General features: G+C 38.0%; 1 protein-coding gene across 1 annotated transcript in view; it reads right to left on the bottom strand.

Annotated features, from left to right (window-relative positions):
* Nucleotides 1–8,528: 8,528 nt before the first annotated feature.
* The window catches only part of KDM7A (lysine demethylase 7A), a 64,190-nt gene continuing 55,586 nt past the window's right edge, over nucleotides 8,529–17,132 (bottom strand). Inside the window, exons 13-20 of the mRNA XM_074315293.1 lie at nucleotides 15,708–15,832; nucleotides 15,351–15,505; nucleotides 14,060–14,157; nucleotides 13,402–13,550; nucleotides 13,067–13,275; nucleotides 11,635–11,720; nucleotides 9,314–9,587; nucleotides 8,529–8,770 (exon numbers count right to left, since the gene is read on the bottom strand). Coding sequence (XP_074171394.1) covers nucleotides 8,676–8,770; nucleotides 9,314–9,587; nucleotides 11,635–11,720; nucleotides 13,067–13,275; nucleotides 13,402–13,550; nucleotides 14,060–14,157; nucleotides 15,351–15,505; nucleotides 15,708–15,832 — 1,191 coding nt within the window. The 3' untranslated portion in view covers nucleotides 8,529–8,675. The remainder of the gene's footprint in view (nucleotides 8,771–9,313; nucleotides 9,588–11,634; nucleotides 11,721–13,066; nucleotides 13,276–13,401; nucleotides 13,551–14,059; nucleotides 14,158–15,350; nucleotides 15,506–15,707; nucleotides 15,833–17,132) is intronic.

The following is a 17,132-nucleotide window of genomic DNA, read 5'->3' as shown; positions in this document are numbered from 1 at the left end:
TCTGTGGAATCAAGTAGCTCTCAGGAAGCACTTTTTTTTCCCCTTTACGTAGAAAAGAGTATTTTCATAATTAGATACCACCTGTTTTGTAGTTTTACACATTAACAATGACTATTCTGTATTTTCAAAGCAAGCACACCTATATACACTCAAGTTTACAAAGCAGTTACAACAAAATTTTAGGTTTTAGGTTCAAAGTGAGCTATATAATCAGTTTATCTTATTAAAGAAAAACCCATACTATCTTTTTATTGTAAAGAAACTTCAAACATCTATCCTTGATAACACCCTACTGATGAGTTTCTACTTATCTTAATAGGTGACAGAAATGGAATTCTCAAAATGGATAGAGTTCTTTTCCCATTGTTCTGCTTTTCACTTTTACCCAATCTCTAGAGAGAGAGAAACTCTACTTTTCTTTCTCCTTCCTTATCTGGGCTGATCCATTTCCCAGAGCTGACGGGCAGAAAATCTATGGCAGAAGAGGCTTCAGTGTGGGAAGGGCAGTGGCAGAGCAGCGAGGGCGGCAGCTGTGCTGTCCCACAGGGCCCACATTCAGTGGAGAGTGCACTAGGCGTGGCCTCTTCGCACAGCCTAGCTCTGTGACTCTGGGAATTCATGTGGGAGTGTAACAGTAGCACATGTCCCTCGTTTACGACCCGTTCTTCACTAGAAAATGGGATCCTAGAAAATAAAGAGTATTCTTTCACGTGTGCCCAGCCCCTGGGAAAGGACAGACTCAAAGTTTAGTTGCAGGGCAGAAAACTTCTGTAAGAAAATATATTTCCAATCCAAAATGGATGCTTACAAAAAATTTTAGAATACAAATCATTTCTAAAGACCATCTATTTCTTTTAATAATTGAAAGTGTATAACAAAATAATTTGAGAAAAATAGTTCAGAAGAAATGACATGGCCTTCAGACTTAGGCTTTTGATTAAAATCTCAGTTCTACTCATTAGCACTGTGAACCTGGCCACATTATTTACTGGCCTCCGTTTCATCTGCAGGATGGGAAGAATACCATCTACCTTGCTGGCTCATTGTGAGGAAGAACTGAAAATATGCCCCGTACACAGAATGTACTGCAATGGAATAAAACAAAGATAATGAGGGAGTCTATCCAAAAGCCTGTCTGCAACATAGCACCTGATTCTTCCCACTCTAAATTGAGGGGTGGGTAACACCCCACATCCCAGTGATCATCTCAGTCTCACTGCTTGGTGGACACAGGAAAATCAGATTAAAAGTCTAAGGAACGCAGTCCTGGTGATTAATTCCTAGCAGACAAAGGTTTAACACCCTACAGGTTCACAGATAGTATGTGGACTTTTACAAAAAGACAGATTTGTTTAGATTTAGTTTTCAATTAGCTGGAAGAAAGCAGGCCAGTAAGAAACAGGAGGGTGAGCATGCTTTGGGTACCACTCTTGCAACAGCGGTTGAGGTGCATTTAAATGCGTGCACTCTGGACCACCTGCTCTGTCAGGTATTAGTACGGCAAGAGCAGAGGCCTTTGGTCCTTCTGTCGCTTTGGTTTCCACACATCTGCACCTGGGCTCCTTCTCCTCCTCCCGCTTCCTGCCCCTCCCCAGGCCCCTCTTCTGCCTGCAGTGCTGCACCCAATGCTTTCTCCTTGGTCCGGGCTCCTCCCTCAAGGCAAGGCCTCACCACATTCAGCTCCTCCCAGGCCCGGCTCTCAGACCCCTCAAAAGCACAATGTCCAAAACAGAACTCATGTTTCTCACTAGACTTGCACTTCCACTCCCACCTTCCCTCGGCAGGCAGGTGACAGCCTCGTTCTCCTGGGCCTTTCACATCCACCACCCACTCCTGACAGGAGCTGTGTCATGTTCACTCCTGTAGCTTCAGTGCTAGAGCAGCACCTGGTATACTGCACGTGCTCAGTATGTGTCGGGTGCCCAGGTTGGGGACCACAAATGTTCGTAAATGTCCATCAGTAGCACCCACAGCCATGGCCACACATAGTCTCATCTTGCCAGTTATCCTTTTGTGTACTTTTCTGTCAGCAATTGCTTCCCCAGCAATACATCGAATAAAACAACATGACACATTACTTTTCAATTTAAATCTTCAGAAATAGTAAGGAGCCTAAATTTGATAGTTTTTCACATACTCAAAATAATTCTCTCATGATTCAATAAGCAGAAAAAGGGAACAGAAAGTCAGAATAGGATATAGAATTCAAATTTTTCTTTCAAAGACATTTTATACAACTTTCAACATTTAAACTTTCAAACAAAATGAGCCAAAAATACACTGAGCGCTAAAAAAATCAAAACAGAAGTAATACAATTTTAATTTCAGTATTTCAAAATACAGAAATTGGAAAGTAAGAATACCAAATACAACTTTAAACAAGTCACTTGTCCTCCCCTCTAATAACCAACATAAGCTATTTAAAGACTTACAAATTTAAAACAGAAACAAAATAAATACTGTACACTTTCCCTGCCTGCAGGCAAAAGATGGGAAATACTGTTATGAATCGGAAAAAAAAATGCTCTTAAAGCTTCAGCATCCCACTTCCCAGCCACACCCCACTCCGTAATCACACCGTGCTTCTGCTTCAAAGAACACGTGTGCACACATGCTGACTGCCTGTACAGACACTACTCCGCAGACACCCCAAACAAGAAAGGGTAACAGTCACCTTGGACCATGGGCATAAAAATCAGTTAAGGAAAGTCAGTCAGGCTAGCAAAACCTTACTACAAAACTAGTAAATACCATAGCCAACAACTGTCCCCTTTTCAAATTTCACAGATTTGAAACCCCTAAAATCAATACTACCCCACCCCATCACCTCCCTTAAACCCACCTCCCCCCCAAAAAAAAAAACCTGCTGAAGCACTGGCAAAGTTAGACATTTCACAGTAAATGTGAAAATTCATATATAATCTCTTCAAATGAACCTTTTCACCCTCTTTCCACAGCATCAAACTGTTATGGCTTAATTTATATTAAAAGTAGAAAAGCGTTTTCGGAAGGAAATACCATCTGCAAAGATGCAAATGCATTTCCTGATCAGTGCTATTTTATACCTAACAACTGCGTGACTTGCTTTTGCAGTCAGAAGCTGTTTGGGGAAAAATTGAGGTTATAGCTTTCGATTTAGTCTAACCATAAATGTAAGGCCCTTAGTTTGGTTTAGGTTTCTTTTGCAAGACAAAAAATAACCTGGGGGTTCACTTAGTAAGTTACACCTCAGGTCCCTGACTATAATGTGGAAGTTATATGTATGCTTTGTAAAAATAAAAGGTTACTTATGAATCAGAGGGAAGAAATGATTCTAGGCAAGGAATTAACTCCTCATTATATAATTCACTTAATGCTGGTAACTGTTACCAACCAAAATCCACCACAGAAACATAAGAGTATGTCTGGGTTTATTTCTGCAAAATATTATATATATTCCAGCACTTATGATCATTGTTTTGGTGAAAAATCTTGGGGGAAAATAGCTGACATTTTGAAAAGGAAATGGCCAAAATAAAACTGGGTGGAGGCAAGGTTTAACTTTATCATTAAGTTCCACTTAGGACTGCTTTCTGAAACAAGGAAAAGTAAATTCAGAATGTCACAGGTCTTGCATAGGTAAACTATTTGGAGGTCAAGGGCTACGTGGTAGCCAGGGTTTATTAGTGAAATAGTGCAGAACAAATAAATTTGTTGGAAGAATCACTGAATACAGTTTCCAAAAGGTTTTAACACAAAATTTAATGTTGTACTTGTTAAGACAAAGCTTTAGGACACTAGAGAGGGCACCAAAAGTAAGAGGGAGACTCTGAGGGGTAGAATGCAGGTAAATGAGTATTATTTTCCCCTACCCATTAAAGAGGAAAAAAATACTATAAAATAATAAAACCACAGTCAATCATGATAAGCTAATTGCTTTGGAAATAGGCATTTGCTTTTTAAGAATGTTAGTTTAAAAAATGTATTTAAGGGATATCAGTTATCTGACTTATGGCATGATGTTCACTGAAAAACAAATGAAAACAAGGGCAGGGGTTTTAGTAAGGCTACAGTATTAAAATTACCTTAGTCCAACAGCAATGCAGTAAGTGTATTACTTCTTCCTGTTTCTTTCCGCCTGGCTTCTAGTAAGCATATCAACACCATCCACCACAGGACAGCAGAGGCTACATAGCATCACAGAACGGGGCTGGTGGTAGGACGCATGTGGTCGGGCAAGGTCTAGGATCCATTGTGACCCCAGGCGAATCACTGCCATATCTGGGTTTCATTTGTCTCCTTATCGGTGACATTTTTTTCCTAAGCTAAAGATCTGAGGCTCAACCTCCTCAAGATTGCTTAAAAAGGTCTGGGGCATCCAAAAATGACGGGTGATTTTAGCTTCTCTTTTTGAAGGGAGCAATTAGCTTAATATTTAATGAGGAAACTGAATTTCTGGTAACTTTTCAGAGTAACATTATTAAGCCCTCGTCTCAATGTGTAATTGTAAAATGCTGACCCACTGCAATAGTTCCTTCTGGCAGTAGTTACTGGGCTGTATGCTTACTCATGAACTCTGTAGGGAGTAGTCTTGTCACTACAGAGAGCGTCTCTTGAAAAAAGCAGAAAGAATCTTCATTTTTGACGATGTCCCACCCCGTCTCCTTTCCTACACTACCACAGTGGTTTCAACCCTGCAAATCGTTCTTAGCCAGCACTGAGCTGCCTGTTGATTCCCATCTTTGGAACCACCTTCTTTTACCCCCTAGTCCTATGGGTTGTTGCTGCCATCATTTTAATTCCATGACCATCTAGTGCCTGAAGAGTACGTAGACCCCCGGGAGCAGTACCATCCTAATTCCTCTTTGAGAAAAATCTACAACTATTTCCATTACTTTAAATCACCTTAATGATTACTTGAGGATAAACATTACTTACTTGAAGATAAACATTCTCACTCTTATCCATAAACGATTCCACTTTTCCTTTCACTTCAAGCACTGATTCTGACTTTAATTCAGCACCTTTTTAGAGATTCTTCAGATTTTTTAGGTAGCATGCCATGGGCATATATTGGACATAAAACAAATTTTATAAGTAATAGCAGTTTTCATTTAAAAATGCATATAAATGTGTATTCATTATCAGTTGTAATTTAAATGATAAATTATCTGCAAGTATATTCATAAGTTAAGGAATGCTTTTCTATGTTTTTCTTAACTGCATTTTTCTCCAAACTTATAAATGAGAAAACTAAGACTCAGAAAGAATAAGTGACTTATTCAGGGTCACACAGGTGATACACAAATGGCAGAACTTGGACAAAAATCCAGGTCTTCTGCTCTCTTCCATGTTAAATCATGACTCTATTACTACAACATTAAATTATTAACTTGTGAAATGCTTTTTAAAATTTTTTAAATTAAAATATTTTTTACTTCTGCTTCTACAGTAGCATAGTATATCTCAGTTGAAACTAATAAAGTTATGCTTTTTTTTAAACGAATGGGCCCTCTTTTGCTTAAATTTGCTTAGAAGTGAAACGATACTGCTCATTTCCTGGAGAAGATACCTTCAAGGGCAGAGACCACACTTCAACTTTGTATTTCCCCACAGTACTAAGTAGTGCTGGGCACATAGTAGGTGTTTGACAAGTACCTGCTGATCTCATATGAATACAGTAGAGTTCATTAAAAAGGGAATAATTAGTATTACTAAAAAATACAACACTATTCAAGCTAAGTATTTAAGTATTGATAAAGATGGGCTTGTTTTCTCTGAATTTATAAAATTTCAGTCAGAATTTTCAATTTTGTATGCTTTAAAAATTAACTGATGCTTATGAAATTCAATGCATTTCTAGGATATTAAACTATTATAAATGCCAGCTCTGTACTGTTTACAGCATTAATCAATACTGGAGAGCATTATATTATGTGACAATATGAATTACAGTACAGTGGATCCCAGGTTAACAGAAGTCACTTATTTGAATCAATACAGGAAAATTACCTACTACAATTAAGATTGCATGTATTAAATCATAATTCTGTTTTATGTAATGGTATTTGCTTATAACTAGCTAAATGCCAGCACTGCTGTCTGTCTAAGTTGCAGTATCTGTACAGTAGTATTGTTTATATATCAAACTGAGGGAAGATGAAAGGTTGTTACACTTGAGTCCAGATACTGGCTGCAGTCACCTCCAAGTTCAGTTATTTCCATGAGATAAAGGAATGCATCACAGCCAGTAACTTCACAAGACTAGGAAAGTCACTGGATCAGTGGCTGAATTTTTATCAATTCAGAAAAAGATACATGTATCCTGTTAGTGGTTGTATTTATTACCTTACTGAAAGTTTTTTTAACTTAGCCAGTTAGTGGGCTAAAACTGCCAATAATGAATCCACAGTACCTTCACTTAGAAGTTCCACAGACCAGCTACTTAAATTTACTATTTACCAGCCTAAGTACACAGGGTGGATACTGGCCACAATTTTAATTCATAAAAATAAATTGTTTTATTTTAATTTTTATAGCTAAAGAAAAAAGTCAGGTAATTAGAAACACTTAGAGCTGTGAAAAATGTAAAGAAAACAAAAAAGAACCCAGATCATGATGTAACTGAAAAAAAGAAATTACAACTCTTATTTCTTAAACCAAGACAAAAACATATGTACTGCAATATTAAAATGGTGTCTACAGAAAACCAAAACATCACAGTAATATATTATGTGGGGAAGGTGGGAGAAACAGACCCAAATTTTTGATATTTGGGATCCGATAACCAATCAAATGACTGACTGTACTCATCTCTTAACTAGTTTTGGCATAATGTAGACAGAGTTTAAGTAGGCCACTTACAGACATTTAGTATTTCCATAAAAATTCTTCCTGCCACCCAGAAAGATCCAGACTTTGGTCCAAACACTTGGACCAAAAAGGCTAATTCATAAGCAGTTTCATATTTATTCCATGAAATACTGGAGTGAAGACAGAGTAAGAAATATCTCTTTGAAAAGACACATTTGAATGCAACCATGAAAGATGATAGTGTATTTTTTTTTTCTTAAGCTACATGTGATACTTAATGTAGAAGGGAAAGTCCTTGCTGAGTAAAAAAAAGCACGTCCATAATATGGCCATATTTCTTCTCCACAAAAATAAATTCGATCTTATTTGTCTATGTTTTCTTTGTAGGAACTTGTAAAATGCTCTGTTGTCAGAATTGGAAGTATCTCCACCCCACTCCCAGAAATCATTTATTTTTATGCCATGGGGGAAACAAAGAAAAATATTAGCTATTATTAGCAACTGGCATTTAGTAAACATTGTGCATTAAGGAGATAAATGATTAATTACCTTAAAACTCAACCAGATACTTATCCTCAAATGCACTGGCTAAGTTAGGACAGATGGAAGAAACTGCAAGAAGCACCCATTTTACTCCAACTTCATGTCTTAAATAATTCTTCAGAAGGTTAAGAAATAAAAAACTAAACACACACACACCACAAAATATCTACTCCAACATGCTTGCTTCTATACAATTAATATAGTATAGTCCTATTATATTACGGCTTATTATGCAGATTTGAATAAACTAAGTCAAATCATATTCTCCAACAAATTAGGTACACAGAGTAAAACTGTCATAAAATATAACCTCCATGGCAGGTGGTGGCCCTGCCCTCCAACACCAGCAGTATGAAGAAGGCCCTCTGTAGTTACAAATGTATTTGAAAAACTACAAATATGGCAATTTAACCAAACTTATAATACTTTTCCCATGAGTAGGAAAAAGATATTAAAGCTGTTCTCTTTGGGACCCAGATATCATCGGCAAAAATGAAAATGCAAGAAGCCTTTTTTTCTATTTAGAAGAAAATTGCAATGTCAACTGAAATGATCAATGTGGGGTCTTTTATGTGGCTCTTACATATCGGCTATGAAAGTGTTTCCCTGCAAAGAGAAGTCTTGTTGTGTGGTCACAACCGTCAGGAGTGCAGAGGGGAAGTGGGATATTAGGTCAACCTGGATAACAGTACGCACCTTGGATGTTAGCAAAAGCGAAGCTAATAGCTTATAAAAAACATGAAATATATAAAATAAAATGATTTTCATATACATCTTAATTTAAAATAATTAATGCATCAAATCCCTGTTTAAGACTTTAACCTGAATATCAAATTTAAAGAGTCCAGACTAGTTACGGTTACTGTGGCTCTTCCCACATGTAACACACACACTATCAAAAATAATTTAAAAACCTTCACATTCTTAAATCTAAATTAGTGAGATATTTCTCCAGAAATCTTCCAAATAAATAGCTTTAAAAAAGAAAGAATTTAAAAGCTGTTAACTTTAAAAAAAAAAATCTGTTAAATAAATTATTGATAATTCTTTACCCTACCACTGAAAATAAATCAACACACTACCAACAACAAAATGAAATTCAAGCCCTGACAAGAGACCCCTTCCAGTTCAAGGTCTCCTTTTAAGGTTCTACCCTCCTTCTTCCTCTCCCCCACCAGGTCCCAATGGTTATTGCTGAGTGGGTGTGGCACAGTGAAAATGCAGCATCAGGTTCATTTTGTTCTTCAGGCAGTGTTCTCTACATGCACAGCGGAAGCGCCAGGCTCCCGCACCCCCGAGACTGGTCTCCAAAGGGAAGAGTGGCTCCAACAGCAGCTCCGTCACACAAAAAAACGTGCATGGCCATTTCTGTTCAACTTAAGGATCTTCCCAAGACGTTGTTTGGCTGTTGCCATTCCCTTTTTTGGACGTTTACCTATAAAACACCAAAGGCAGTGTAAATAATAATGAAAATCATACTTGGCATCCAGGACCTGCAAGACGTAAACGGAGGGCTCTGGTAAGCAAGGCTGTCAGGTGCTCTGAGGGCAAAGTCACACTCCTGGAACCCCACTGTTTAAACCCTTCCATCTCCTCGGAGAGCGTGGCCCCCCACAGGCTGATCCCTGCCTGTGTCCTCAAGACAAGCTCTCACCATATTCTGCAGCAAACTGCTTCAGCAGCAAAACTGACTGCAGTTTCACCAACACCCCACATACTGTTTCTTGTCTTTGTACGGTGGGTCGTACTAATATCACTTTCCTTCAGTGTTGTCGTCCTGTCACTTGGCCCTACTCAGCCTGGCTAACCCTTATCATCCTTCTCAGGAACTGCCTCCTCCCGACAGCCACTCTGGGTCCTTCTGTCCCCATAGTAACCCGGACACACTGTGATCCCTGCACTGTCCAGTGCATCAGGCTGCCCCTCTCACCAACAGCCACTGTCAGAAATACAAGTAACGTACAGAGGGTAATGTTACCTTTTGTTGCCTGGTTGCTGATCGGCGGGGGATTTGATGCAGGTCTCTTGGTGGGGTGAAGGGGCACTGAAAAGGAAGTTTCAGCAAGCGGCCTTTCTGGGCTTCCACTGTCATTACTTATCCGGCACGGCCCCGAAAGTGAGCTCGAGTTCTGCATATACTTCCCATTTTGAGGGCTTGAACCACTGCTGTCCACAGAATTCCTACTTTGTATTTTCTGACTCATTTCTGATGAACCTTCCTTTTTGATGCATTTCTGGCCTCTACTTAGATCCTAAAGGAGAAAGATGAAAACAAGACTGAGTTTTTAAGGTCCCTTTAAGAAAAGTGAAGTATTTAACCTTTCTATGCATTAGCAAGAGAGAGAAGAAATAGACCACTGAACTTTGGTTTTCTTCACACGTAGTGGCCAGAGAAGACCACCCTTCATGATGGCTATCTCATCCCAAAACCTAACAGCTCTGAAGGATTCAAGTACTGAAGTTATAGCATAACTTAAGTCAAGAAGAAAGCTTTATATATGGGAGAGCGGAGGGGAGAGAGAGAACACGAACATAATTTCAACAAGCCATCCTGAACTCGGTGAGCATGTGGGGTGGAAGATGTGGACTTCTGTTTCCTCAGCCTGTCACGGTTCCCAAATACCTCTCATGGCGTAATGTACTATCACTTTTAGAACCTAACTTCTGTAATGTTCATCTGTATTTAAGTTGCTTGCTAAAAAAGAAAAAAATCCCTAGATCCTGAGCCCCAAGTCTGGTTTTTCTCTAACAATTCTTCCTTCAGTCTTTTAAGATTATTGCGTGAACTGTCAGGTAAAAAACAATCCACTGATGGGTGGGTCCTGAAATCAATGGAGAGGGTCAAGACCAGAACTGAAATGAGAAAGGAAAAGATAAACTTGAAAAGACAAGAGCATACTACAGATACAATGTTTCATAAAACTAGTTTTAAGTGTGTGTGTGTGTGTGTGTGTGTGTGTGTGTGTGTGTGTGAGATGTAAAATATATCTGTGATTCCTTTCTTTTGAACCATTTCTGTATATCGCAGATTCTGTAATGGTCAAGGAAGTTTTAAAAACAGCATTAAACATAGACTTGCTTTAAATTAGTCTTACAAATATGCTTGAGCCTGAAGAAACAACTGTTATGATTTGACATGCCTCTCTATAATCTCTCTTTAGATTACAGGCAAAAGATATTTTGCTGTCTCTAAGGTGACCATGCTAATCATCCATCCTCTACTTCTTTATTTTCAAAGACAACTATAAAAACAACAGCTAGATTTCAGTAATAGCTACTTTTCACACGGAATCCTATAATGCTAGTAAGTTATAAACTTCATGACCAGCTACAGTGAGGCACTATAAAATCATATATTGAATAAGTGAATTATAAGTTAAGGGATTTCTTACTTGATCTTAGACTCTGGAGCATATCCTTCTATTACAACTTGTACACTCAAAATTTTGACTTAAAAAGAAAAACTTGGCTCTTACTGTAAACCTGATAAATATTTAGAAAATATAGATAAGCCAAATGAAGAAAATAAAAACCACCCATGATTCCACTACGCAGTATGCTTAGGGTCTAGGAGGTTTAGGGACCCCTGCCACATAAGAATTTTGACTCTTTCGTTGGTTGTCATTTTCTAAGATTTGCAGCAAAAGTTTGTATCGCTTTCCTTGCTTGGTGCTATTGTAGAAGTTTTACTTTTAAAAAAACCTATTTTGGGTTCATTTTGTTTGGTGTAAGCATTACTATGCTGGGAACCTGAGACATAAAGTGTCTTCTCTTAGAGCAGGGATTCTTAATCTGGAGTTAATGGGTGGTCTGGGGTGGGGGTGGGACACAAACTATGAGAAAATATAAGCAAAGTCCAGTATTTATGATGAATATTTTTCTGGAAAGAGAAATCTATAATTTTCATCTAATTCCCTAAGAAATTTAGTATCTAAAAATGTTTGAGAAACAATGTCAGAGATTAAAAAGAGATATTCTGGTACTTCTCTTTCCTTTCAGGTTTCATTCTAACTGGACATAAACCTAAAGGTGTTAGCAGACAGTAGTGTTTAACTACTTCCTTGAATAAACTGTTCTTTTCAAGATCACGTTCTACCCATGAGCTCTGCATACTCATTATATCAGAATCTCTAAAAATGGGTAGTTGTTCAAATGTGCATTTAATTGTAATTTTTACCTTCCTAAATCCAGTGGTTGATAACTAGCTGCAATTGAAAAAAAAAAGAAAAAAAACGAAAGCAAAAACAGAGTTAATGACAATTCTAAATCTCCTGTTCATGTTTCAAGCCTTGAATATACCTGAAGATTAAATCTGGAAGTTGTATTGAATTGTTTAATCCAGGAAGAACTCCTCAAATCCTGATCTTCAGTCTTGACATGGTATCCTAAAGAGAAGTTTAAATTCAATTACCTTCACACAAGCTTAATTTTAAAAGAACAAAGTTAGCCAAATGCTTAAAATTGAAAGCAAATTTGTATTGGTATTTTATTAAAAAATGAGTATGCTAACTCTTTAAATATTTATTCATACACATTCAGCACACTCCTTCCCCTCTCAAAAACAAACAGTCACCAGCTCACCATCTTCCATGTTAATTCTTTCAATTCTCTCAAAGGCTGTCATTATATGACAGGTTTTGTGCCAGATGCTAGAAGACCTAGAGTAAAATTCTATGGCCATCTGTTGTAGATGTAAAACCAAATGCAATACACTCTCTCTAAAAATGATATATCTTCCCATATAGAAAAAAGGCATATGTTTGCCTGAATTTTGCAGTATTTCCATAGAAGCTTTCCTTTCAAGGGACAAAAGAGACGATAGGCAGACACACGGTATAGTGGAGCGTCAGACAGACCTAGATTTGCAGTTGAGTTCTTCCATTAGCAATGCATCTTTAGGTCAAGTTATTTAATCCTCTAAACCTCAGTTTCCTCTTAAACAATATATAAAGATTTTTGAGATCAGATGGTCCTGTGTTCAAATTCCAACATTACTGAGCACTAGCTACCTAAGTATAGGCAATAAATTGACCTCACTAAATCTTATTTCCTTATCTATGGTTATAGTACCTACACCAAAATGTTGTTTCAAGAATTAAGTGAAATGGATGTCAAACTCCTGGTACACAGCTGACATTTAACTATGTGAGAACAAACATATTGCTTAATAGACGTTTAACAAAATACCGTCTTTTCCCTAGTCCTCCTCAGACTGTTAGGGAAACAAATTTTTCACTAAAGGCACAGAGAAAACACTACGTGGCATCACTGATATTGCCATCAAGTCTTCTCTCTGTCCTAATACTTCCTTTACAAGTGGGAAAGAGAACATCCTCAGTCAGAAACAGTTCAAAACTCATTTTCCCTCCCATAAAAGGAAAAAAGGTTAATTGTTCAAGCTTAGCAGACCATTTAAAGCACCCAACATTCTTTCCACTCTGATGAACTTATGAAAGGGAAATAATACAATCTTTCAATAGTAATGATAAAATTATGCTGGTGAACACAACTCTCAATCCCAGTTAATCTACATTTTGCATTCTTATACTTGCATCTTACATAATTTGTTAACATTACGTATTTTTTGGCCAATATGCTTAGTACTATTTCCAACTAAAAACGTGCAATGAACAGTTCTTATTCATAATCTCTAAACTCAACTAGGATTATACAGCTATTAAATTGGGGGTCATGGGTTACTTTTTAGAGACCGATAATGTATGTTTCTTACCACATTCCACTGCTTTATCATAGCGATACGGCTGCCTAAACTCGTGGTTACTGCTGTGGCAGCTGCTGGGGTCCTGGAGAGAGTTTCTTTCACCACTGCAGTCTGTGCTTTGTACCTGCCTTTGTAAACATGTGGAATAGTGCAACCCTGCCATAGACAGCATGCCCTGAATAGCTTCTTCCTCTGTGCTCGTCGAGGTAGGACATTCCCTAAAGAGCAGATAAATAGAAAGAGCTTATTTACTCTAATGATATTTTGGTCAAGTTTAAAACTAAAGAAGTATTCGTGTCCTTTCTATCACAGTGTCATGAGACTACTACCATCAGCAAGCCTACCTTTTAATTGGAATTTCACTTCTAGATGGCTTCTGGCTCTTTTGAAGGAAGTTCCTCATCACCTTAGACTCCTCCTTAAAGTTTGATGTTATTTCTTGTTTCTTTTCATCACCTGAACTTTCAGACTCTTCAGTGGTAAAATTATTTTTCTGAGATAATAATTAAATGGAAGCAAAGCTATATAAGAAATCTGACCAAGTTGTACAAACTAGCAAAAAATACTGTATCCATCTAGGGAAAATTAGAATCTTAATTATCATGGAATTATTTCTCTTTCATGTGGAAAAAGTGAAAATCTCTAGTAACTATAGTAACATAATTTTTTAGTAAAAAACACACAATACAGGTTTTCTTTAAGGTAAAATGAAATATAACCTATGAGAAATATGAGAAACATAAGAACTGTATCTCCCTCCACCCTTTCCAAAATCACACAAAAGCTATGTTTATTACACGTAGTCACATGATGGTGTGTGTGTGTGCGCACGCGTGCAGGCACATGTGTAATACCATCACTAGAGGGAAAGACCTCGTGCTATGAAGGTCAGAGAGACACAGGCTTTGGGAAAAGCTGTCATTCACTTTCCTCCTAGGTGAAAGAAAGTGGGTGTTCATCTTTATATCAAGTAATGCACAAATCACAGGCTTTGGGGCTCACCAGTGCAGTGCAATCAGGTCCAGAGTCTTCTGAATCAGAAATATCAGAATATTCTGATGATCGATTCCTGAGTTCTGATTTCACACTTGTAAAAAACCCTGGGATGGGGAAAAAGAAAAAGAGATGGTCATCAGAATTCTATGAACACGATGATAGCGAAAGTCTGTCCAGTTTCATGATGTCTCCATCACTCCTGCTCTAGCCTCCTTTTTCACTGCTTATACCTTCTTCATTTCTTTCTTTCCCCAAGGACTTGCTCCCTAATTGACCAGGATACAGATGGAAGTGTATTCTAAAATCATTTCTGAAATTTTTTAAACATAATTATATATTCCTTATTTGGAAAAGGTTTTAGTATTTCTTTCCAGAAAAAAACCTTCAACATTAAAATAAGCTATAAGATGTTTTTCACCTTCCCTTTTGCATTATTTCTCTCAAGAAAAAACAAAAAGATAACTCTCCTAAACCTAAAAAGCATTCAAGTAAATAGTGAATTCAACAAACTTACACACTGGGCCCTAACACTGCCTTTCTCTTCCACGTGGTATCACCACTTAGCAACCGTTGGATGAATTCCACTGATTAGCCACCTTTCCCCTGGCATGTGAACAAATGCAGTTACCAACTACAGCAATACCAAATATAGCTGAAATTAGCAGTAACTGAGGTATTCAACATGGATTCAATAATATTAATTATCTGGATTAAAACAGAAGGGTATGGAGAGGCCCTGAAAAATGGTGAGAAATTAAGACTTTGTTCAAAGAAAGACCTCCAACAGGAGGAGGTGTTACTATTTGTCACACTGATGACAACCAATTAATAACCAATTACAGGCCTTCTTGTTAATAGACAATTGTAAAACAATACATGGATTACTAATAGCTTCAGATCAACCAATTACACGTCTCCTAATTCTGAAAACCATATACATGTTAGCTAAAATTACTTGTGAAATTGCATTAAACTTGCAATTGTTTTCGTATTTGGAGCAGAGGCCCATAAAATGCATGAGCTTTCATGTGACTCTTGAACAACTTCACTGACCTGCACATGTCCCATCTTAATAACACCTTCCCTGCGCTCCACACCACTTGGCATTCACATGCAGCGCTTCCCTGACGGCTAAACTACTCAGAAATACTTCTGATTTCTCAAACGAGTACTAGAAATACAAGCATTTTCAATCCTACTAATGTAAATCTAAGAACTTTAAAATTAGTACGTTCCTTCACATATTATCACATTAGTAATGAACAGATCTTTAAAATGACCGTTAAAACAAACATACTGTTAAGTGGTTTTTGAGATTCTTCATTCTCCGCCCCCTCTATTCCTGAACTCTCTTCTATCTTCATTTTTGCCTTTTTTGTCCTTCTCTTATCCTCTTCATTTTCACTATCTGCTGTATAAAGACTCTGATCTGCGAAGGGTTGTCTTTCATCTCTGTATATTGGAGGAAAAATAATCATCAGAAAATAAAGCAACTGTGCAGCCAAACAGGACCCTTAATTTGCAGAGAGTGTGGACATTGAGACACTTTCCCCATATTTCAGTCAGCTGTGCAACAGTATGGACTAGGGATTAAGTGAACAGAGGGAATCCCCTGGAAACTAATCTGTTTGATACTCTGATCTGGTTTACATACTTAATTATTCTCCCATTTGTCAGCAGTAATCGTAGATCATTATCTTTCGCTCTCCATTCAGGTACCGTGGAAGATGGCTGGAGATGTTTGTTGAATTTTCCATTCAGTTTAGAGCTCAAGATGTCCTAGAAGTATAAAAAGAGAACTTATTTAACCTCCACCCTTTAGTCTCTTGACTAAAGAAATACAGGGTACCGCCCCCACGGTGGCTGCTTGGCCAGGCAACACACAGGGATGTGGCACTAAAACTAAATGGTTCCTAAAACCAAAGCAGGATGTGGTTCTTCTCTCCATAGAGCCATCAACAGTAACACACATTCTATAAAGCAGAATATAAAACTTGCATAAAACAAATTCAGAGAAAGACACTTCACTCTTGCAGAAAGTTGAAAAGCTGGAAAGCTGGAGAAACACTGACTTAATGTACTTTAATTCTCTTTCCCTTGTTTCTTTCTGACGAAATACTAGCTGCTGGGTCCTTCCCAGTCACTATCCCTGACCTAATGCCTAGTGCCCCTGCCAGGCACAGGCAGCAACTTACAGGTCACCAGACCGCTATCACTAGGAACAAAGGCCACCGTGGGACATAAGGCGCACAGCAGCTGGTTTTTAATACATGAAGAATACTTCCTTCTTGGGGTCATCTTTTTCTTTAATAATAAACAGAACATTTCATAATATGCTAAATCTTTTCCCAGATGGCTATGCGTTGAGATTTAGAATAACAACCAAACCTTAAAACAGTATAAATACAAGTATATACTTTTAAATATTTAAGAAAGTTATAATTTCTATATAACTTTGAAAAGTACTTTAATTCCGATATCTCTCTCTTGTTCATTTTAAATTATGCCTATACTCTACTTAAGATGTAACGTTAGCGATGACACGGCTCACATCGAAATCTCATCACCATGTTTACAAAGGCCCGACACTGATCTGCCCCTACACCCCACTCTCCCTTTGTCCATTAAGGCAGCATTTCTCAGTCGGGACGTCACCACCTGAGCAGCGACAGCAGCCGGCCATCCCAAGCCCCTTTACTCTATTGCTCTATTGTTTGGGCTCCCTTTGTGACACTTACTACCTGAAATGACATTATTTTAACGTATGTCCCTGCCTCCCACCCTTCCAACCTGAGTTAGGATGGAGGCTACACAAGGGCAGCGACTTAAGTTTGCTCACTCTGGCATCTCCTCCAGAGCCTAGGAGAGCATGGCACTTAGTAAACATGTCAGCGAATGAATGAGACCGAGTCATCCTACTCCGACCTTGGTGCCCGGAAAACGGAAGCACCGCCCCATCGTGGGCATAAGTACCGTGGATCCCTACAATGCTAAATAAGCAAAGATCAGAGAACAAGAATGGTCAGACTGTTCTCTTTTTATTACCCTTTTAAAGAACTTGAAGGAACAGCCAAGTCTC

This window comes from Rhinolophus sinicus, linkage group LG11 (assembly GCF_036562045.2).
Source record: "Rhinolophus sinicus isolate RSC01 linkage group LG11, ASM3656204v1, whole genome shotgun sequence".
Lineage (NCBI taxonomy): Eukaryota > Metazoa > Chordata > Mammalia > Chiroptera > Rhinolophidae > Rhinolophus > Rhinolophus sinicus.
Note: the sequence above shows the minus strand (reverse complement) of the source record. Positions and strands in the feature narration are given on the sequence as shown.